This window comes from Ceratotherium simum, chromosome 26 (assembly GCF_057802395.1).
Source record: "Ceratotherium simum simum isolate JZ-2026a chromosome 26, ASM5780239v1, whole genome shotgun sequence".
Classification (NCBI taxonomy): Eukaryota; Metazoa; Chordata; class Mammalia; order Perissodactyla; family Rhinocerotidae; genus Ceratotherium; species Ceratotherium simum.
In genome coordinates this window covers 26,116,559-26,139,429 of record NC_141925.1, presented here as the reverse complement: position 1 = coordinate 26,139,429, position 22,871 = coordinate 26,116,559, and the positions used below count along the sequence as shown (strand labels likewise).

General features: G+C 42.0%; 1 protein-coding gene across 6 annotated transcripts; it reads left to right on the top strand.

Moving 5' to 3' along the window:
* Positions 1-74: 74 nt before the first annotated feature.
* PSPH (phosphoserine phosphatase) lies at positions 75-18,435 on the top strand. 6 transcript variants are annotated; one of them, XM_087417387.1, is made up of 8 exons: positions 177-326; positions 4,122-4,175; positions 11,691-11,808; positions 12,556-12,714; positions 13,417-13,551; positions 13,990-14,135; positions 15,134-15,282; positions 17,947-18,435. In XM_087417387.1, the coding sequence occupies exons 3-8, from the start codon at positions 11,765-11,767 to the stop codon at positions 18,052-18,054; spliced, it is 741 nt and encodes a 246-aa protein (XP_087273513.1). In that variant the 5' UTR covers positions 177-326; positions 4,122-4,175; positions 11,691-11,764; the 3' UTR covers positions 18,055-18,435. The 6 variants fall into 6 exon arrangements, with proteins under 6 accessions (XP_087273516.1, XP_087273513.1, XP_087273515.1 ...); XM_087417388.1 differs by having other exon boundaries at positions 179-326; positions 4,041-4,175; positions 15,146-15,282; XM_087417386.1 differs by having other exon boundaries at positions 179-326; positions 4,041-4,175.
* The last annotated feature ends 4,436 nt before the right edge of the window (positions 18,436-22,871 follow it).

Genomic DNA, 22,871 nt, shown 5'->3' with positions numbered 1-22,871 from the left:
CGTCGGGAGGAGGAGGGGGCGGGCTCAGGGAGCCCCTCCTCCGGAGGCGGGGCCGAGGTCTTCTTCCCAGCCCAGCTCTGCAGAACGAAGATCTACAGTCTCCAGTTTAGAAAATTACATGCCAAACCGACCAGAAGCAACTGCACTTCTCAGCAGACCTCGTATGACTGTTTGGTGAAGGCTCCGCCGGTCTGCACAGGTCACCTCCCTTGGAACTCCGCGACTGAACGTGGGAGCCAGCCCTCGGCCCCCCTGCAGTCGGAAGGTTACAGCCGCGGGAGCCCTGGCGGCGGGGCTGCGGCCCAGGAAGGAGCTGCAGTGCCCGGGTAAGTCCGGGCATGTGTTTATATCTCGTGTGCCCAACTTTCTGATTTACCGGTCTGCCTTTTCCGCATCCAGGGCCCCTGTGAGTTCTATATTTATTTTTCTTAATCGGGATAGGTAAAATATTTCATGGAATTTAAAGCCTTTCTTTTCATCAATTTACTTTTGAGTAGTTTTCACTTGTTTTATTCCACTGCTGGAATAGTGGAATATTCCACTGCCATTCATGTTAACCAAACAGCATGAATGAATGATGCAATCCTGCATAGGAGAATCATCTGTTCAAGATTAGGAAAATCTCCAAAATTTAGCTTTGCAGTGTCGGACTTTGTCATCTTCTTTCCCATTAGAATTAGAATTTTAAATAAGTGCTTAACCAGATGCATTGTTGTAAAGATACAGCTTCAAGTTGGGAATTAAATAATTCATTCATTAAACTTATTTACTGTATTTTCTTTATATGTGGCTTGCACATTATGGTTACTCTTTAAATATTTGACTGGTATTGGTATGAGGATCAAGGAAGATAATAATAAAATCCAAAATTTCTATATTGTATTACGACTCCCTGGTAGGTTTTCAATATAATAATGATCATAGGCCTGTCGCTTTCATGTCGATGAAACAAAGTAGTCCGGACGTTTTAGGTTTTCAAATAATTTGATACATGCCTAATAACTTTTTAAGCTAACGTTTTATTGATGCATAATTTAGTGCAATAATATGCACCCATTTTAAATGTACATTTTGACAGTTTTATACAAATTTATAATCATCACCACAATAGAACATTTCTGTCACCCCTAAAAGTTTTCTAGGGCTTCTTTGAAGTCAGGCTCTCCACTCCTAGCCCTACTGACATGATTTTTGTCATTATAGCATTTGTATTTTCTAGAGTTTCATATAAGTGGATCATATTATTTGTACGTTTTTGTGTCTGGCTTCTTTGGGTCAACAAAATGTTTTTTATATTCATCCATGTTATAGCATGTATCGGTAATTCATTCCTTTGTATTGCTGAGTAGTGTTTCCATTGTAGGGATATACCACAATTTGTTTATTTATTTTATCTGTTGATGGACATTCTAGTTTTAGTCTATCACGAATAAAGCTGCTATGAATATATTTTCGTTTCTCTTGGATAAATCTCCAGGAGTGGGATTGCTGAGTCTTATGGTAAGTATCTGTTTAACTTTATAAGAAACTGCCAAACTGTTTTCCAAAGTGGTTATACCATTTTACATCCCCACTAGCAATGTATAAGAGTTCCAATTATTCCATGTTCTCACCAATACTTGGTATTGTCAGTCTTTTTAATTTTAGTCCTTCTTTTGAGTTTATTTGCATAACTTCTTTTTTGAAATGTCTATTCAAATCTTTTGCTCATATTTTAATGGGTTGTTTGTCTTATTATTGAATGCAAGAGTTCTTTATTCTGGGTACAAGTCCTTTGTCAAATATATGTATTGTGAATATTTTCTCCCATTCTGTGGGTTGCCTTTTCTTTTTTTTCCATAGTGATGTCTTTTGAAGAGCAGAAGTTTTAAATTTTGAATAAGTCTAATCTATCACTTTTTCCTTTCATTATTCATGCTTTTTGGGTTTTATTTAAGAAATTTTGCCTACCTCAAGGTTGTTATATTAGTTATCTATTGCTGTATAGCAAATTACCCCAAAATTTAGCAGCTTAAAACAACAAAAACTTATTTTCTCACAGTTTCTGTGAGTCAAAAATCTGAGAGCAGCCTAGCTGGGTGGTTCTGGCTTAGGGTCTCTTAAGAGGTTGCTGTTGGCCAAGGTCAGCTTATCTGAATGCTGTATTGGGGGAGGATCTGCTTCCTAGCCCACTCGCATGGTTGCTGGGAAGATTCAGTTCCTTGAAGGTTGTTGGACTGAGGGCCTCAGTTCCTCACTGGTTGTTTGCTGGAGGCCCCCTCAGCTCTGCCACATGAACCTCTCCATAGAGCAGCTACCAACATGGCAGCTGCTTTCCCTCAGAGCAAGCAGGGGCGGGGGCAAGATGGAAGACACATTCTTTTCTGTTGTTTTTGAGATTAACTCATTTAAAAAAAAAAAAAACTTTTATTTTGAAATAATTTGAGGTTGCAAGAGGTTGCAGAGAAATCTACAGTGAACTCCTTCCTCCTCCATGTCCCTTCCCCTGAGGCCAACCTCCCAAGGAGCTGACACTGGCACAGTCCGTAGAGTTTATTTAGATATCACAGTTATACATGCACTCATTTGTGTTACAGTCTAATCTTGCAATTGATTTCACCTCCGCATCATTCTATTCACTGAAAGAGAGTCACTAAATCCAACTCATGATCAAGGGCAGGGGTTACAGAAGGGTTGGAGGCAGGTTCACTGGGGGCCATTTTAGAGGCTGCCTACCACAGTTGTGAAATTTTTCTCCTATGTTTTAGAAGTTTTATAGTTTTAGCTTTGTGTTTAGGTCTTGATTCATTTCGAGTTAAATTTTGGCATTGGACTGCAGATTAGGGAAGAACATAAGTTCCAGGTTTTCTATATTTTATTACAACTACCAGGTAGGATTTCAATATAATAATGATCATAGTCTCGTCATTTATATGTTGGTGAAACAAAATAGGAGGAACTTTTAAAATTTTCAAATGATGTGATACATCCCCAATTAAAAATAAAGTCAAATAGCAATGTTTGAATTCCAAATTAGACGAGAAATAGGAGAGGCCTTTATAATTAAAACAATTCTCTTTTAGATGTAAAGGGTATCAGAGGAGAAAGAGTAAATTATATTAAAGAAGGAAATTGGAAATATTCATTTTGTTGTCCTGCCTTCTGAGCAGTGAGTCCTGTCTTAGGAGCAGCAGCTTCTGGGAGGGGGGGTCCCCTAGACTGCAGCTCTCCCTGGCCCATAGGGGAGTGGGATTCAGAACACCTGCTGAAGCCAGTCATGTTCAGCAGAGTGGGAAAAGAAATGCTAGACTTTCATCCCCAGGTACAGGGCTTTGAGTAAACCTTGTAGTCTTCCTCCTTCACAGGAGTATCATCCCATGTGACTCTGGTGAGAGGAAGGGTACGCTGAACCCTTTCTGAGTTCAGTAAGGACTGGATTTGAACATTCTGAATTATATATTTCCTTTACTGTAAGGAGCCATTCTGGCTCCCTTCCTTTTCAATCTCTACTTTGCTTTTCCTTGCCTCATGTTCTTTATTTTTTTTAATCTTTTTGTCTTCTGAGATTTAGCACCTTTATCTATGTCTATTTACAGTTTTAATTATGAGAATTATAATTCAAAGTTGTTGGCTTTGTTCCCTTGTTATTGGGCAGCAAGACTCTTCTCTGTTTTTAGAATGCTATTGACTTTGTCTGTTCATTCTGAAGACAGCAGGAGTCTGTAATGTACCTGAGTCGGCTTTGTATTTGCATTTTGTTCCCGCAATAGATCCTCTTTCTCTTTCTTTCGCCCTTGTGCCCTGCTAATCACATATAGGTGACTGTCTATCAGACCTGAAGCTTTTGCAGAATCAAAGCCACAGAACAGAGTGCGTTTACTCCTCTGCAGTGCCCGAAGGAGGCGGAAGTAGAGTGTCCGGGGAAAGCAGTCTCAGGAAACTTTGCATCTAACCCTTCTTTGTACTGGTCCTACTAGGAGGGAGAGTGAAGCCAGACCGTCTCCCTCTTTCTTCTCCTGTGTCTGGACCTTGACGTTCATTTCCTTGTTCTCTCTTTCTAGGCTCTTCTTGCTTTTGCAGAACTCACAACATCTCTCTTAAAGAAATTTGTAGTCAGAACTTTATGCTGCATTTTTATTCAGGAAAGAAGCAGAAGAGAAGAGTGTTATCTCCTAGGAATCCAGCACTGGAGAAACGTGAGTCTTTTGTTGTTGTCATTGTTATTGTTATGTATGTTTGCCTATCAGTTAGCAATTTACTTTTCATCTGAATAAAAAAAATTGTCTGCTGTGACCTGTGTGGTATGCATAAACTCTCAGGTTCCCTGAAAAATAGCTATTCTTTTTTATCATAAAATGTACTATAAATGCCTTGGCCCGGAACTCTAGTCCTAGTTACAGGGAGGCTCTTTGACTCTCCTCTGATCCAGAAGCTTCTCAGACTCCATTGTGAATTCTTTCAGTGCCTAGATGGCCTGAAACAGACTTGCCCCTGCTACCAAAGCTGCCCCAGATGATGTTCATCTAAGCCCATTAAGCTTTGTTCTCTAGCTGTGCTTGAACCTCCACTACCTCTGTGCCAGCTTGTATTTGTTCTCACACTGGTGAAGGTGAGAGGTCAATCCTAACAAAAGGGGAGGTTGGTGAATGTGATCTTAGGTGCCTCTTGCGAGATATGTAGATGGAGAAGTTGGAAGAGAGTTTGTTTGGGTGAGGAGGTTTTTTCTTCTTCTCCAAAATCAGACCTCCTAAGGCTGGCCCTGAAGGAAAACTTGGTTTTGTACTTTTGGAGCTGGGGGTGAGAAGGGGTTGTCAGCAGTGGCTTCTTTCCCAGTTGGCCCTCTGCTTCCCCAAGATGGACCAGCTCGGGGCCAGGCAGGCTAGAGTCCTGTTCTGAGCTGCAGAAGGCAGTGGTTCAGTGGTGGGAACTGGGCCTGGGAGCTGCCACGTCTAAGCACAGAGCCTTCCACCAGGATTTCTTCCACCCTCAGTCCTGTCCTCCCGGCCCCCCAAGGGCCAGATGTGAGGGATCCAGAGTCCATTCTCCAGCAATGATTTTTCTTTGTGTGAAATTCAAATGTGCACAATTTACTTTGAAACAACTGAACTTACTCTACTGAACTTTTTTCCCCCTATGGCTATGAGAATTTTGAATATGTATGAATTGTGAGTCACTCTTGGGGGAGACAATGAAGAAAGAGGGACCCAGAAGTGAACAAGGAGGCAGAGCATTTTACAGTGCAGGTCGGAAAACTCTAAAGGAAGCTGAGGCTGTTTGCTCTGCAGTTTAAACAGGGAGTTGAAACTCGTGTAACCCTAGGAGTGGAGGGCATATCCCCTGGCATGAGCATTCATGGCCAAAGTTAAGGTCATATAATCCAGCTCTATCTCTTAGGGAGGGCATGGAGAAAGAATCAGCCTTCCAAGTAAGTTCAATGTAACATTTGTCTCAAACATCCTATTTTCTCTGTCTTTGGAACCTCAGTGCAGCCCAGGAGGCAGGTGTCAGCGATCCTGGGTCATAAGTCAGGACTAGTGTTCTTCTGGGGATATGGAAATCAGTCCTCACTTTCTTTGAGGAAATGTACGTTTCCTTTCGTATTTGAGGCTGATGGTCTGATTGAAGCTATTGCTCGTATAGTGGTTGGAAGGAGGCTCAAGTCGCTAGTTTTTCAACCATGAGCAATAATGATTTGTCTAATCATGTCAACAAGACTGGGAGCCTTGCCCGTTCGCTACTTCCCAGGACTTGTGCTATGCACAGAGTGGCATTGTGGACTGACTTTGCCTTCTTACTAGCTTTGAGTCTTCAGGAGCCTGTCAGTTATTCTCAGGACTATTGCCTATTCTTAGTTATATCGTATTGCCTCATGCACATTCTGAAAAGGTCCTTTAGCCTGTCCCATTTATCTCATTTTAGCTTCTCTTACATCATTTGTTTGTCTGTTCCTAGCTTTCTCTCCATTTACATATGGCTCATTCTCCGTGCTCAGTGTAATTGCATTGCATTAAGCACTGCTTCTCTGCTGATAGACAGCTGTCTCTAGACTTTTATAGTGATCCTGCCTAGCCCTGTCATATGAATTAGCTTGATTCCCTCTGGACTAGAGCCAACTTGATGGTTTCTGAGCCACAGAGAGTGGGATATGGAGGTCCTTGGAGTTCCCTGGCTTGGTGGGAATTTGATAATTTATGAAACCTGTTTCTGTTTGCTGGTCTCCCAGAAAATGTGTGGACTTTCTTCTTTCACTGTTAGTGAATTATCACCCATTGTGTTGTCCAGCTAGCAGAACTTTGGTCTGAATTCTTGATGAAAATCTTTGACATTTCCTGGGTCCACATTAGGTTCTTATCAATTCTTAACCTTAGTTAGTTCTGCTTAATTTATCCACCTCTTTTATGTTGTCTCTGTGCATTTGAGATCCAAGTTTTAGTTCTTTAGCCATCTCTTAGAAGCTGTGTGACCTTGGGTAAAGCACTTAAATTCCTTATACTTCTATTAGTTAATCTAGGAAATAGACACAATATAGTTCCCAAAGAAAAGCGTGAGACCAGACCCAGATGATGGCTTTGAGGTTTCTTCCAACTTCAGAATATGTGATGTTGATTCTGTTTCATTAGTATTGTCATTATTGCTGGTTAAGGATTTTAATTTTAGGCTAATAGTGCACTAAATTGGAATTGTTTTGTTGAGAACAATAATCTACTCAGTTCTGTGTTAAGTTCTGACTAACTGCTTAGATTCAACTCTATTTAATTCATGAAACACCTTACTTAACACCTACTGGGTGCTGGAAACAAAAAGATAATTCAGTCAGGGTCCCTATCCTGAAGGAACTCACATTCTAGGGGAAGAATGGGAGTGATTAATTAATTAATTCTCTGAGGGAGGAGGGGGGAGGAAGGAGATAGTGTAATATAGGGAAGGTCATTTAATCTGTACCTTGAAGAATAAATAGGAATTTCCCCTTAAGACGTGAGGGATTAGGTTATTTCAGGCAGAGAGAACAGCATTTGCAAAGGTGTAGAGGAATTAAAAACCGTGACATATTTAAGGAACAAGAAGTTTTCTGTCTTCTGTGTGTATGTATGTATTTGTTGGAGGACAAGAGCAATGGGGAATAGATTGGTGAAACAGATAGGATCCAAATCATGAAGGGCATAAACAAATTGAATAACAGAGACATTATATTAATTTATATGCTAACGATGGGAAAAGGATTAGCAAGGGCATCCTGAGGTCTGATATGATTAAGAACCTGATTTGACGTGATTTGATTCTAGAATCCTCAGCAGCCAAACCTGAATACAGGCAGGTACAGTATAGTTAAAATTAAAATGCAAATGACCATATTAAAAAAATATCTTTACCTTTTAGAAATATGGTGAAATATTTTTGTATGAAATGATATGATTTGCTTTGAGATAATGAGGGAAGGTGGAAGTCTGTGGGTGTGATATTGTAATTTAGATTTATAATAAGAAACATATATTTGGTCTTCATCCCCATGTCTGGCATAGAGCTCCTAAAACTCCTGGAATTTCCTGTGATGAGAGCGATAAAGATGTCTCTTGCTATGTTAATGAGTGACTTTTGAACTGGACCTACGGATGGGGGCTGTTTATCAAGAGAGCCAACCATGTGATTAGAGGGTTGGAACTTTCAGTCTCACCTCCTGACCTCCGGGGAGGGGAGACGGGCTGGAGATTGAGTTCAGTCACCAATAGCCAGTGATTTAATGAATCATGCCTTTGTAATGAAGCCTCCATAAAAAACCCAAACGGATGTGTTGGGAGAGCTTCAGCGTTGCTGAATACGTGGAGATGAGGGGAGAATGGAGCACCTGGGGAGGGCACCGAAGCTCTGCGCCCCTTCCCACGTACCTTGCCCTATGCCTCTCTTCCACTTGGCTGTTCTGAGTTATATCCTTTTATAATAAATCAATGATCTATAAATAAGTAAATAAAATGTTTCTCCGAGTTCTGTGAGCTGCTCTAGCAAATTAGTCGAACCCAAGGAGGGAGTCTTGGGAACTTCCAATCTGTAGCTGCTTCCTCAGGAGCACAAGTGACAAACTGGACTTGCGACTGGCATGTGAAGTGTGTGTGTGTGGGCTCCGTTCTGTGGGACTGAACCCTTAACCTGTGGAATCTGATGCTATCTCTGGGTAGGTAGTGTCAGAATTGAGCTGAATTGTAGGACAAACTGCTGGTGTCCTAGAATTGCTTGGATGTGTGGGAACCCCTCTCCCCCACATTGGAACTGGAGTGCAGAATTCTTTTTAGTGGGCTGTTGATGAAGCAAGATTTGCTATGCTTGTTGAAGCAGGATGATGAAAAGGTGGAGTTCTTGTATTCATTCTCTCTAGTTTTGCATGTATTTGTATAATTTTGCATGCATAATATATAATATGATACATTATTTGTAAAATAAAAGTTAAAAAATGGTGAGTTGTTGGGGGCCGGCCCAGTGACGCAAGCGGTTAAGTGTGCGCGCTCCGCTCTGGCGGCCCGGGGTTCACCGGTTCAGATCCCGGGCGCGCACCGATGCACCACTTGTCAAGCCACGCTGTGGCGGCGTCCCATATAAAGTGGAGGAAGATGGGCGTGGATGTTAGCCCAGGGCCAGTCTTCCTCAGCAAAAAAAGGGGAGGATTGGCAGATGTTAGCTCAGGGCCGATCTTCCTCACACACACATAAAAAAAAGGTTAGTTGTGGGTATGAATTCACAATTATATCATTTTTGTTTATTCATTCACCCCTCAGAAATTAATTGAGCATCTACTCAAAATCAGTGTTTTGGAAAATTCTGGATCTTTAAGTATAAAGAGCCTGCAATCCAGGAATGAAGGTGACATTCACATAAATAAATTTAAGATAAGTTGGAATATTATGAATTCCATATATTAAAAACAGGTCTAGGGCCGGCCCTTTGGCTTAGCGGTTAAGTGCACGCACTCCGCTGCTGGCGGCCCGGGTTCGGATCCCGGGCGTGCACCGACGCACCGCTTCTCTGGCCATGCTGAGGCCGCGTCCCACATACAGCGACTAGAAGGATGTGCAACTATGACATACGACTATCTACTGGGGCTTTGGGGGAAAAATAAATAAATAAATAAAATCTTAAAAAAAAAAAACAAAACAGGTCTACATTGGGGCCGGCCCGGTGGCACAAGTGGTTAAGTGCTTGCACTCCGCTGCGGCGGCCCGGAGTTCTCCGGTTCAGATCCTGGGCGCGCACTGACACACCGCTTGTCCGGCCATGCTGTGGCGGCGTCCCATATAAAGTGGAGGAAGATGGGCACGGATGTTAGCCCAGGGCCAGTCTTCCTCAGCAAAAAGAGGAGGATTGGCAGATGTTAGCTCAGGGCTGATCTTCCTCACAAAAAAAAAACAAAAAAACAAAAAAAGCAGGTCTACATAAAGTACTATGGAAGTTCTGGGAAGAGATTTTTTTCCAGCTCAGGGGAATCAGGGAAGACTTTATAGTGAAGATGGCATTTGAGCTTTATTCTTTCACTTAATTCAACAAATATTATTGAGGCCTATTATGTGCCAGGTACTATTCTCAATCCTAAGGATCCAGCAGTGAGCAAAGCTGATAAAGATCCTAGTCTTGTGAAATTATATCTTAATGAGGACAGATGGATAATACATAATAAACATAATAAGTACATTTTATCGTATGTTAGAAGATGATAGATGTTACAGAAAAAAGACAAAGTAGGGACAAGTGAGGGAGATTAATGTTGGGAGTAAGGATAGGAAGGGGGAGTTGCAGTGATAAACACGGTGGTCAGGATCGGCTCATTGAAGAAGGTGATATTTGGGCAAACTCTTGATGAGGGTATTGGCCAAGTGGCTACACGGGTGAAGAACATTCCCCCCGAGGGCACAGCTGGAGCAAAGGCCCTAGGTGGGGAGCACGTGGTGTACTTGCAGAGCAGCAACCAGTGAGGGTAGAGCAGAGTGAGCGAGGGGGAGAGGTGTGGGAGAGGAGGTCAGAGATGTAATGGAGAGGGCATGGTGGTGGTGGTGCCCGTGTTGGAGGGCAGACCTTATAGGTAATCATAAGAACTTTGGCTTTTACTGTTAGTAAAATGAGGAGCCACTGAAGGATTTTGAGCTAGAGGTGTGACATGGTTTGGCCTGTAGCTTACAATGATGACTCTGGCTGTTTTGTTGAGAACAAATTCGGGGGTGGGGGACCTTTTAGGAGACTTGGTACAATCTTGGCAAGAAACATTGGCGACCCAGGCTAGAGTGATAGCAATGGATATGGTGAGAAGTGGTCAGATTTTGATTAGATTCTAAAGGTAGAACCAACAGAATTTCCTGAAAGATTGGCTGTGGGATTTGAGAGAAAGAGAAATGTCAAGGATGACTGAAGAATGGAATTGCCATCAAGGGAAAGAAGGAAGGCTGCTAGAATGGCAGTTTTTTGGGGGGAGGGAAGATCAGGAATTCAGTTTTGGACATGTTAAGTTTGAGATGTTTATTAAACATCTGAGTGGAAGTCAGGTAGGTAGTTGGAGTTCAGAGTTTGGGAGAGAGGACTGGCTTACAGGTATACATTTGGGAGTTACTGTCATAGAGATGGCACGAGCCTGGGTGAATTCATCAAGGGAGTGAGGATAGGTAGAGAAGACCAAGGATGGACTGTGGGTCATTAAGAGAACAGAAGAGAACCTACCAGCAAAGGAGCTCAGCCTCAAAGAGGGGACAGCAAGTGAACCTGGGAAGTCAGTCCTCTAAGTTGAGGAGGGATTAGCTTGAACAAGAGTGTGATGGTGGGGAGAAAAACAGATTGCAAATAACCAGTAGCATACGTGTTTAGTATTTATGCATTTTTTTATAGTTTTCTGTTGAGTGGAAACTTTATTCACATTTAGATTGATAATGCAGAGTTTAAGATTCTGCTATCTAACTGGATTCATTAATTTATCCTCTTTCCCCCTTTTAGTGGGTCTCCAATGAAACTCGTGTTTCCGTTTTGGACTACTCTCTTATAAAGGCTCAAAACAAGGGTTGGCAATTTTTTCTGTAAAGGACCAGGTGGTACATATTTTAGGCTTTGCATGCTGTACAGTCTCTGTTGCAGCTACTCAACTCATCTGTTGTAGTGTGGAAGCATCTGTAGACACATAAACAAATGAACATGGCTATGTTCTAATAAAATTTTATTTATGGACACTGAATTTTGAATTTTCTCTAATTTTCATGTCACAAAATATTCTTCTGCAGATTTTTTTCAACTATTTAAAATGTAAAAATCACTCTTACTGTACATTTTGTACAGTCATAAGCTGTACAAAAACAGGTGGTGGGCTGGATTTGGCCTACTGGCTGTAGTTTAACCCCTGGCTTAAAAGATTTTTTTCCCAGGTCAACTTCGAGCTGGATCATTCTGCCAAATGCACTGGTTAGAAATCAGTTACGAAGTGGGTTGGCCAGCTCCTTTGAGTCTGTTTTCAGCCACTGTCTAGTCTAAATATAGTTAATTTGCATTATCTGTGTATGTGACATATTAGTCTCTTTGATGGGAGACTAGTCTAGGTGACCTCTAGGATCCTGTTCACCCCCATGATTTAGTCCAATGATTTTCTAAAAAATTCAAAATTCTTTTTGAAACTCTGTCCTCCATAGCTTCTGCAGCACTGGGGTTTCCCAGAATTTCTTCCTGTGATCTTTCATTTTCATTTTCCTTCCCAGGCTCCTGACTTGAAGTTTCTGTTCCTGCGGGCTCTGGCCACAGCCCTCTTCTTTTCTCCTCCCTACTTTCTCTCATGACTTTCATCAGGCCATGCCTTCGATTACCACCTCTACACTGGCAAGTAACAAATGTGTATGTTTAGCTCTGATCTCTCTTCTGAAGCAGAAAGGCTTTCAAGGTTTCCCATTACCTAGAAGTTAAAATCCAAGCTCCTTAGCCTGGCCCAAGGCCCTGCTTGGTCTGAACTCCTTGTGCAATGCCCAGCAGCTGGTCTGAGCTGTTGGGCAGCTTCCAGCATGTCATCCATCATTCTTCCTCCTTGCCTTTGCCCATGCTCTTCCTTCTGCCATCACTACCTTCTTTCCTTGCTGCCATCTCCCTCCCTACTACTCCCAGCACATACCAAATTGATACTCTGCCCTTTGAGAACCCACTCAGAGAGCCACTTACCTTTTGAGATTCACCTCAAATACCTGTGCCTCCTGGAAGCTCTTTTCATAGACAAGGTTAAACATTTTCTCTGTGTGCTCAGAGTATCATATGCACATTTCCATTTAAGCACTTGCCTTATTGCTGTAATTATTAGGGCAAAAATAGTTGAATATTGCTTAAACACCAAATATATTTATGAGTTGGTAAATCTGAGTTCCTGGGAGCAGAGTTTGGTCTTGCTCATTTTTGTAACCCCAGAGCCTGACATTTAGAAGTTGCTTAATTTGTGTTAAAAAAATGAATGAGTCCATGCTTATGTGGGCTACACTGACTTTGAAACAAATCAAAGTATGTTGGCATTAGTAGGCAAAATTGGACCTTTTTATGATTATATTTTATGTCCTTAAATATATTTATCTTTTTCTGTTGTAGGAGGAAAATTCTTCCAAGGATGGTCTCCCACTCAGAGTTGAGGAACCTCTTCTGTGCAGCTGATGCAGTATGCTTTGATGTCGACAGCACAGTCATCAGAGAAGAAGGAATTGATGAGCTGGCCAAATTCTGTGGAGTTGAGGATGCTGTGTCAGAAATGTAGGGAAAGTATTTAGTCACTTTATGAAATGATAGAAGAGTTGCAAAAGAGAGTGACTTTTGGATGACATGCAGGACCAGAGCCACAATTCCCTGATTTAGTCCCTGGCTGTGAAACATAGGCACTAGGGTTTTTCTTCCATCACTTAGAGCTGAATTTGGTAGTGTACGTTATCCAATCATCCATTCATACAAATATTTATGGCAGAAAAAATAGTTGCCTCTGACAAACGAATATGGATAAGACACGCTCTTAGCTTGGTCAGGGGACCAATGACCATAATTAACCAAAGAGAATGGCCTGGAAGGGTCTCCCAGTGCCCAGTGCTTTGTGTCACGGTTGCGAGTGTGGCCTTAGTGGTTTGTTGGGAAGCTAGTTTTGGTTCAGAGTCTCACAGTGGATGCCTGAGTGAGAGTCCCTCCCTCCCTCCTGTCCTCCCCAGTGCCACCTGCATTCACCTGGTCGGGGACCATTTCATGTTCAGCTACATTTGATGCAAGACATGGTTCCAAAATATTAATGTGATTCTCAAGCAAACCTTCAATAGTTTATTCCCACGCCTTGCTCCCATGGCATCGTGGCATGTCTGTTGTGCAGTGGGGCTCCAGGCAGCACCTTCCTCATGGGTGGGCATTGTGAGGAGCTGGGGAGGTTAGGCATGTAAACTTCAAGGACAGCTAATTGTTGGGTCTTGCTCCTAGGACACGGCGAGCCATGGGCGGGGCAGTGCCTTTCAAGGCTGCCCTCACAGAGCGCTTAGCTCTGATCCAGCCCTCCAGGGAACAGGTGCAAAGGCTCATAGCGGAACACCCACCACACCTGACCCCTGGTATAAGGTAAGAGGAGCCCCGGTCAGGGGACTGTCTCCCTAGTAGCACCTGCATCCTCCTGAGTGTGTCTCACTATTGCTTAAGAGCTCCCTTCTGCGTGGTTCTTTCAGCACTTATGTATGGTCTTGTGTGGCTGGTTGGTCCTGCCCATGTCTGCCCCTACTCTCTGCCCAGAGAGAGCTTAAGCCTTCTCTTTATCTTGTGTTTCTAGGTCCATGGGCAGAACAGAGTTGTGGAATGGCTTCCTAAAGCAGTCAAGCCTCACCCATTAATTTCTACTGCATTTAGAAAAACATATGTAAAACATTAATTCACCAGGCAATATACCTTGTCCACTGTACCTCGGGCAAATGCATTCAGGAGAAAAAGAATATTTTAGTTTCCCTTTCATGTTTTCTCTTTTGTATTAATCAATATTTGGTATTTTATGTTTCTTTTTTGCAGGGAGCTAGTGAGTCGCCTTCAAGAGCGAAATGTTCAGGTTTTCCTAATATCTGGTGGCTTTAGGAGCATCGTGGAGCATGTTGCTTCAAAGCTCAATATCCCACCAACCAATGTATTTGCCAACCGGCTCAAATTCTATTTTAATGGTAAGACTTTAATGGTAACATTTTCCCTTTCTTATCAGTTTTAGTATTCAATATCCTAGGTAATGCCTGTTGTAATACGACTTAAGCAAAGTGGCTTCGGAGTTAAATATTGAGATAAAGGATTCTCTTGACTGATGTCTTTTGCTCCTTGGTATCCTTTGCTCTGCAGAATAGACTTAGGTCATCATCTCTCCTAGCTTTAGTATCCATATAATCATCTATCTGTATATAAATGTCTGCACTTAGTAAAATGTTAATTTCTATGTAACCCACATGACTTATTTTGCTATGCATTATGTTTCAATTTTATGAGAGCTCTCACGTATTTGAACCAGTTTAGACTCAGGGAGGAGAGTTAATTTGTTAGCAAGCCACTACACTGTAGCCGCCTTTGGAGGTGCCTCCTGGCCCCTATCTGGACCACCACAGAGCCAGAGCTGTAGTTTTCTATGATCTCAAGGTGTCTCCAATTACGTTAAAGAGTGGCTGACATTCTTAAAACCAAATAATATTAATTTAAAAAATTTAAATGTGTTAATAGAACACTTTTGAAGGAACTATAGATAGAGAGAATTTTAAAAAGTAGAGCATGAATGTGGTAATTACTGTAAGAATGGAAATAATCGATCAAATATAAGTTGAAATCTCCTTTTAGATGAAATTATGTATTAACTTATTTTAAATTTAATTACTATTTCACGGTGTTTTGCCACCCAACAAGGTTTAAGAATTACTACACTGGAAGCTTAAAGGATAAAACTAATATACCAAGGTGTTTATGACCTAAAGGAATAACCTCGACAAGAGGTATTCATAATTTAAAAGAAAAGCTTTTTTATTCTGAGGAATAGGTATGGCAGTCCAGGCTGTGTCGATTTACTAAGGGCCATTTTTAGCTTTCTCAGTGACATTTAAGTGAGGATATCATCTATGCAAAAAGCTGGCCCTACTGATATAATTCTGAGGATCTTTAACACTGTTTTAACTGCTCTTTTGAGGTGAATATGCAGGTTTTGATGAGATGCAGCCAACAGCCGAATCTGGTGGGAAAGGAAAAGTTATTAAACTTTTAAAGGAAAAATTTCACTTTAAGAAAATAGTCATGATTGGAGATGGAGCTACAGACATGGAAGCCTGTCCTCCCGCTGTATGTATTAAGTAGACTAATATTTTTCCAGTTGTACTTTTGTTTTAGACAGGTGATGTAGAACTCAGTGAGATTCATGAGAGGTAAACAAAAACATCTAAGTATCATTGTAAAATAAAAAAGCAAAATAAAACAAATTCAATCTCAATATGTCAATTGACTTTTTGCAAACCCAAGAAAGCTTGCGAATAAGGAACTAAAAACCTTTAAAACGTTCCATGACCCTCGTCTCTGCAGTGTGGCCACCACCCCTTTAGCCCAAGTGTGTGCTAAGCAAGGTTCAGCTTCATTTCCCTAAATAGCACCACAAGTACTAATGCAGCTCTTATAACTGTAACCCAAACTTTAATGTCCTTTTATATTTGATAAACTATTTCCTCATACATTATCTCATTTTCCTCATAATAGCCCTGTGAGGTAAAGTATTACCTTCTCCTTTTTACTAATTGGGGAACTCAGACTCACGGAGGTTCCATGATGTGCCTACATTAAAGCATTTTATTCTTCTGAATTAATGTTTTCTGAGACTAGCAGGAAACAAATACTATATAGCAAGTGTCCTAAATATCAGATGTGTTCATTTCACGTAGGACTTGGCCCTTATCATCTCATTCTTTTTTTTTTGTGAGGAAGATCAGCCCTGAGCTAACATCCGATGCCAATCCTCCTCTTTTTTGCCGAGGAAGATTGGCCCTGAGCTAACATCTGTGCCCATCTTCCTCTACTTTATATGGGATGCCAGCATAGCATGGTGTGATAAGTGGCGCATCGGTGTGTGCCCAGGATCCGAACTTGCGAACCCCGGGCCACCGAAGCGGAGTGCACGCACTTAACCGCTTGCGCCAGCCAGCCAGCCAGCCGCCCTTATCATCTCATTCTAACTTAAGAAAAACTGAACCAGAAATATAGTGGTGAACTTTTTACTACCTAGTTTCCTGAGATCTGAAAATAGTGATTGTCTTTATAAATGATGGATCAAAAGTGGTTCAAGAATCTTTTTGGATCCTTTTAACATTACTTCAGTCAGTTGAAGATAACACATCCTTAGAGATTTACTACCAACGTTGGTTGACTAAGTAATGCACACTGGGCTAGTTTAATGAGGAGTACATAGACGTAAAATGCAGAGTTCTCTCAGGGAGCTCCCAATCCCAGTGTTGAGAAATGACACAGGGCCAGCCCCGTGGCTTAGCGGTTAAGTGTGCACGCTCCGCTACTGGCGGCCTGGGTTCGGATCCCAGGCGCGCACCGACGCACCGCTTCTCCGGCCATGCTGAGGCCGCGTCCCACATACAGCAACTAGAAGGATGTGCAACTGTGACATGCAACTATCTACTGGGGCTTTGGGGGAAAAAAGGAGGAGGATTGGCAATAGATGTTAGCTCAGAGCCGGTCTTCCTCAGCAAAAAGAGGAGGATTAGCATGGATGTTAGCTCAGGGCTGATCTTCCTCACAAAAAAAAAAAAAAAAAAGAAATGACACAGTTATAAATTCCAGATGACCCTACTAGTCAGAAGACGATACAGCCTGACTGAACCAAGAGAAAGTGGCACGCATGCAGGCGCGTAGCCCTCGAAGGTGGTCAGAGGAATCTGAACTAAAGGAAGGTTAGCAGCCACCACGGGGAGGCCTGGCAGGATTTAGGGGAGGAAGTTTCCAGAGGGAGGCAGCAGAGCAGAGTGGGGATGTATGTACTAGGCACAGTCCTAGGCTGGACAGTGGGCAAGAGGCGGCAGGAGTGGGCCTTCCCTTCAGCAACCGGTGAAGACTCCACATACTAGCACTGTGGTGTTATCTTTAGGTCCTCGGAAGCCCTGGAGGGCTTCTGGACAGAGAAGGAATGAATGAGTGTGTTAGGACAGCTGAGTTGGTGCTGGCCTGCAGAACGGGCTGCCACAGGCAGGAACTCAGTTAGGAGGCTAAATTTAACTGGAAGGTAAGAAATCTAGTTGTTTTTTTCCCCTGTGTGGTATGAAAATAAAAATGAACGGAAAGGGCAAGTAAGAGAATTTTGTACTTCCAAATTAGTGTATATTGTGTCTATATCCCAGCAGAAAAAAAAAAATACCATTTTAAAAGATCATTGATTAAAAGAAGGTATCACTTAGTAGAAATAAATGAAATTATGTAACTTTAAATAATTTGAATGATGAAAAGTAGAGTACTGCCAACAGATATTGGGGTTGTCATCTCCTTCAGCCCAGAATCACACACCTCCCTGGGAAGGAGGTCCCTCAGGTTCACCAGGGCACCAGTCGGGAGATGCCTCCCCTGTCCCGATTCCAGGCACGGGGGGATTTCTACCGCACCACAGGCTTCTCTTTGATTTTCCCCTTTTGAAATTGCCTGGCCTGGATGTGATGGCCATCCAGTTTAGAACTCAGACATTTACCACCTGATGTGATTTCATCTTTGTAAGCAATTGTCTTGGTTTTAAGAGGGCTTAAAATCTCCTGAAGCCCACAATGTCCAGCTGAGTGGCTCTGCAGCACTGGTGCGCTTGCTTATTCACAGGGCAGGAGGAGGCTCGCAGGGAGCTGGGGAGGCACCCCGGGGTAGGCTGGGCTCACCTCTCTCTGCACAGTTTATTCTTTCAAACAACGCTTATTGCCCTAGGCTGCTACTGTATCTTTTTTTAACTGTTTCTCTTTTTTTCCTTCTTAGGATGTTTTCATTGGATTTGGAGGAAATGTGATCAGGCAACAAGTAAAGGACAATGCGGAATGGTACATAACTGATTTTGTAGAGCTTCTGAGAGTACTGGAAGAATAATATCAATTTTTGTACAGTTCATAACTTCAGGTTAATTTTAAAAGGTTATACAGTTTGATACTGTTTGCTTACAATTGCCTATTACAACTTAATGTATAAATTCAGTATTGATTATCTGTACTTCCAAGTAAACCATAGTTACGGCTCCTAGAAAATTGCTTTTTTTAACGTAGTTCCAGTATTATTATGACCATTCCACCTGGAGAGTTTTATAATCTGAATTCTTTATGTATTTTCCTGGCTATATTTTATTTGAAGCCTTTGAAAGATGGATAATAAATTAAACACCTTCACTACTGGAAATATGGATTAGGCAGTGAATTTAGGTGAACACTGGTTTTCCCTTTGGCATATAAATAAAAGTTTATCTATGTATCAGAACAGATTTGTAGAATTTTCAATTCTGCCTATCATGTATTTCAATATCCAATATTTCAAGTACTTCAAGTGTTTGAGTAGAAACAACCTCCAGGTAAGGAACTAAGGAGTCGAGACCACCCTCCCCGCCCCAGCTTGTCACAATGTACCCACCCACCATTGTGCCCCCACCAATCCTCACACTGAGTGAAGCACTGGGCCAGAGGGATGGAAGTTATTTTAGTACCTCTTGGAGTTTGTTATATAGGGAATGTTATAAAAGGTTTTTAAAAAAATAACAATGGAGGGGCTGGCCCGGTGGCGTAGTGGTTAAATTCACACGCTCTGCTTCAGCGGCCCAGGGTTCACAGGTTCGGATCCCTGGCACGGAGCTATGCATGGCTCATCAAAGCCATGCCGTGGCAGTGTCCCATATAAAGCAGAGGAAGATGGGCACAGATGTTAGCCCAGGGCCAATCTTCCTCAGCCAAAAAAAAAAAAAAGAGGAGGCTTGGCAATAGATGTTAGCTCAGGGCTAATCTTCCTCACCAAAAAAAAAAAAAAAAGCCAATGGAGCCTTAAAAATACTGACCTTAAAAAATGGATATTTGATAATCACGTGAAATAAAAGAACCAAAAACAAGTTTTACTCATCCCAAATGATCAGCATTTTCCCCTAAATGAATTAAGAAATAATTCCTATTAGCATATATGAACCATTTCTTACAGATGACTTGGAAAGACCTGAAAGCTAGGTTCATGTTTATTCTGAGCAGCGCCAAGAAAGGGAAATTGCAGAACATGCTTTGAAAGTCTGAGATGTTATATACCTTCCCTGGTGGTGGAAAAATGGGGGGGGGATAAAGACACAGGTTTAGGAAGAGGCATGCAATGAGTGGATACTGTTGGAAAATTTAGTAGAAAAGGCCAAAAGGGTTTAATATTGAAATTATTTGGAAAATTTATACTTTAACCAAATAATCAGATAATTATTTAGCCAAATAATCAAATCAGATGAATCAGATTTCTTTCAAAATCAGAGTGTCTGTAGGAGAGACAATGAAATAGGTTTGGGAACATTTAAATGAGGCCACAAACAGCGAGGCGTTGTTCCATAATTGTGAACGCATACAGGCAGCTGTCTAGCAGTGCCGCGCTCTGGGCAGGACCAGGTGTGCCAGGTCTGTGAAGAGCGCTGCGAGCTGCCTCAGCCTTTGCCACGACCCGGTGTGCGTGAACTGGAGCGAGCCATCAGTGGGCAGGTGGAGGATTGAGGAGCTTTTGGCCTCCTTTGGTTCTAACCGCCAGGCCGTCAGAGCCTGCCATCCACAAGGCAATGGCCTGAACAGGAGGTGTGCACTGAATTTGGCTCAGAGGAGTCTGATCTGCTGAGAAATCGTGATACCCGCCTAGAACCTTTCATACCAATGACACAACCCCTCCTCTGGCCCACAGGCGGCCCAGCTCTCGTCAAGCTGCACAAAAGCAGCATGCACAATCCCTTCTTTGCTGTGTTGGAGGAGTGAGTCTGAACTGATGCAAGAACCGCGCTAACCTCTTTCATGCTTTTCTAATCCTGGACTCACTGGAAACAGCTACAGAATGGCTCCCAGGAATTAGGTACTTGGTTACACAGGACAGGGTTCAGAAAATGGTGGCACTGTTTATATGGCTTCCTATCCCTGTGACACTTTTCCATTTTGATTATGAACACTGCTTATGTAAACAGAAAAAGTTAAGAATTGGGGTCATAAAGTATTGAAATTTGTCACGGTATTAAGTTGAAACAGTAGAAGTCCCTCAAAACTTTTATATGCCTAAAAAAAAAAAAGGACACCCCTGTGGCCCTCATCCCCACCGCCTTCTCTGGTTTGACTGCTGCTCTGATTCTTCTCTCTTTCTTCTACTGAAGAGAAGTGTTGCTCCATGACACCTAGGGAGGCCCACCTGGCTGCCATTCCTAAGAGCAGGGGACAGCATTCCGGACCTGGGGCAGGAGTAGCAAGAGACTGCAGAGATTCAAGTGGTCAGCCTCAGTAAGTGGTGGCAAGAGCATGATGGCTTTTGCCTCTGTGACCCTCAGAATCTTGATGATCATGGTCAGAAAACGTGGGGAGTGATCTGACCACAAGTCACACTGCTTATTTACACATTTTCCAAGGTGGTTCTCACAACCCTGAGGTCAGCAGTATAGCTATCACTGTCCTCTTTTTAACAGATGGGAAACAAATTCATAAAAGTTAACGACTGCTGCGAGGTCACATTCAGAGCTGGAACCCAGACCAGTGATTTCCACAGCATTCTTTATCTTATGCATTACTAGAGAGTTAACAATTTACTGGGCCAGGAGAATCCACCCTAAGCTAATACTTATTTGTGATCACAAGTGTTAACATATATTAATACAGTAGATGAAATTTTACTCTCTAAGATGGAAGGCCTGTTTGCAAAAAATTGTAGTGGTTTCATTTTTAGTGGTCACTGAACTCTGGAAAAAGTACTAATTTTAGTATTAGTTAATAGAGGACTGTTCAGTACTTTGCTAGTCACATTTTGCAACTCTGAACATATTTCTATATGTTTATCATCTTCCTTTTGAGTAGTTTTGACTAAGCTTATTCAGGCATATCAAAATAATTTCAAAATAATTTTTAGAATTTGCATCAAAAATAGTATGAATAAAGACCTGCCCTGCTTTCAAAATGTATTTTCTAATTAGAACTGACAGTCTCCACTTTCTCGCTTCCTCCCTTCCCTTTCTCTCTCCTTCTTTTACTTCCTCCCTCTCTCCTGTTGATTCATTAAGCACATTATTGAACATCTACTATGTCCCAGCCAGAAACTGAAAGTATAAATTTATTAATAAATAAAGTATAATGTAGAACTGAAAAAAGGGTCTTTCACATGCAGTTGTGAGAATAAGGGAAAAGAAGCAGGTTCTATCACGTGCCAGTCTGGAGGAGAGCGAAGTGTGGGTCCAAGAGGGCTTACACAAAGTTGGAGGGGTAATATCACGTGAATGATAATTAAAAAAAGAGTTCGCTTGTATAAGTAATATTCACCAGATTCACACTCAATGAATGGAAAACGAATTTGGAAGTTTTGAATATTGCCAATGAAAATTAATAGTGAGACAAAATAATACCATTTGTTCTACAGGGGTTTAATAAGAGGATTTGACCAATTGGGCAGGAATTGCTAAAATTAAGTGATAATTTGTTAGCTTAATAATAGAATGTTCTTGTCAAAAGTCACCAAGTGACCACCATGTTGCTAAATTAACCATCAGTTTTCAGACCGCATCTAACCCAAGCTCACAGCAGCATTTGACTCAGGTGGTCTCATCTTTGATGGACTTTCTTCACTTGGCTTTCATGACATCCCACTTCCTTGAGCTTCTTCCTATTTCCCTGGTGGTTTCTCCCTTCCTGGTTCTTCCTCACCCTGGTCCCCTTCTCTGTCAACACTCACTCCTCATATGACTTTAAATTCTATATGCAGACAATTCACAAATGTGTATCTCCAGGCCAGACTGTTCTGAATTTCAGACTCATACCCAACTGCCTACCTGACAGCTGCACCTGGATATCTGCATAGACATCTCAAACTCAGATATTGAGTCAGATAGCTGGTAAAACATTTCTGGGTGTGTCTGTGAGGGTGTTTCTGGAAGATTAGCATTTGATTCAATAGACTGAGGAAAGAGATCCACCCTCACCAGTGTGGGCAGGCAGCATCCAATCTGTTGGGGGCCCAAATGGAACAACAAGTCCAAGGAAGGGTGAATCCGCTCTTTCTGCTTGAGCTGGGACACCCGTCTTCTCCTGCTCTCAAGACACTGGAGCTCCTGGTTCTTGGGCCTTTGACTTTGGACTGGGAGTTACACCATTGGCTCCCCTGATTCTCAGGCCTTTGGACTTGGATAGAATTATACCATTGATTTCCTTGGTTCTCCGGCTTGCAAATGGCAGACTGTGGGACTTCTTAGCTTCCATAACCCTGTGAGCCAATTCTTACAATAAATATCCTCTTGTATGTATCTAGATATCTTATTGGTTCTGCTTCTCTGGAGAACTCTGACTAATAGACCAGTGAATGACAGAAGATTCCTGACTTCTGCAGGGTTCATTTCATTTATAAGTCCACACAATTTGTAAGCTACAATTTCCTCTGTTCCCAGCATTTTTTTTTCAGTTCTGAACAGCTAGATTACCTTTACTAATAATATTTGTTCTACCATTTTTCTTTAAGTAGTTTAGAAAGCAGTTTCATATAAACAGTTCTTTCGTTCACATCCTACAAACATGCTCTGAGCATCTAATCAGTAGAACTGCTGTGCTAAAATGCAGGTTTTCTATGCCAGAGCTTGCTGTACCCTCTCTTCTTCTGTTTCCCATGGCACAAGAAGAGCTAGTTGCAGAAATTCAGAGCTGAAGGGACCTTAAAGGTCATTGGATTCA

Bases quoted from the DNA above. Each gene is read 5' to 3' on its own strand.
- PSPH (XM_087417387.1), top strand. From the start codon at position 11,765: ATGACTTTCATCAGGCCATGCCTTCGATTACCACCTCTACACTG. The intron at 11,809-12,555 runs GCAAGTAACAAA...TTTCTGTTGTAG, and splicing joins CGATTACCACCTCTACACTG to GAGGAAAATTCTTCCAAGGA. The intron at 12,715-13,416 runs GTAGGGAAAGTA...TCTTGCTCCTAG, and splicing joins GAGGATGCTGTGTCAGAAAT to GACACGGCGAGCCATGGGCG.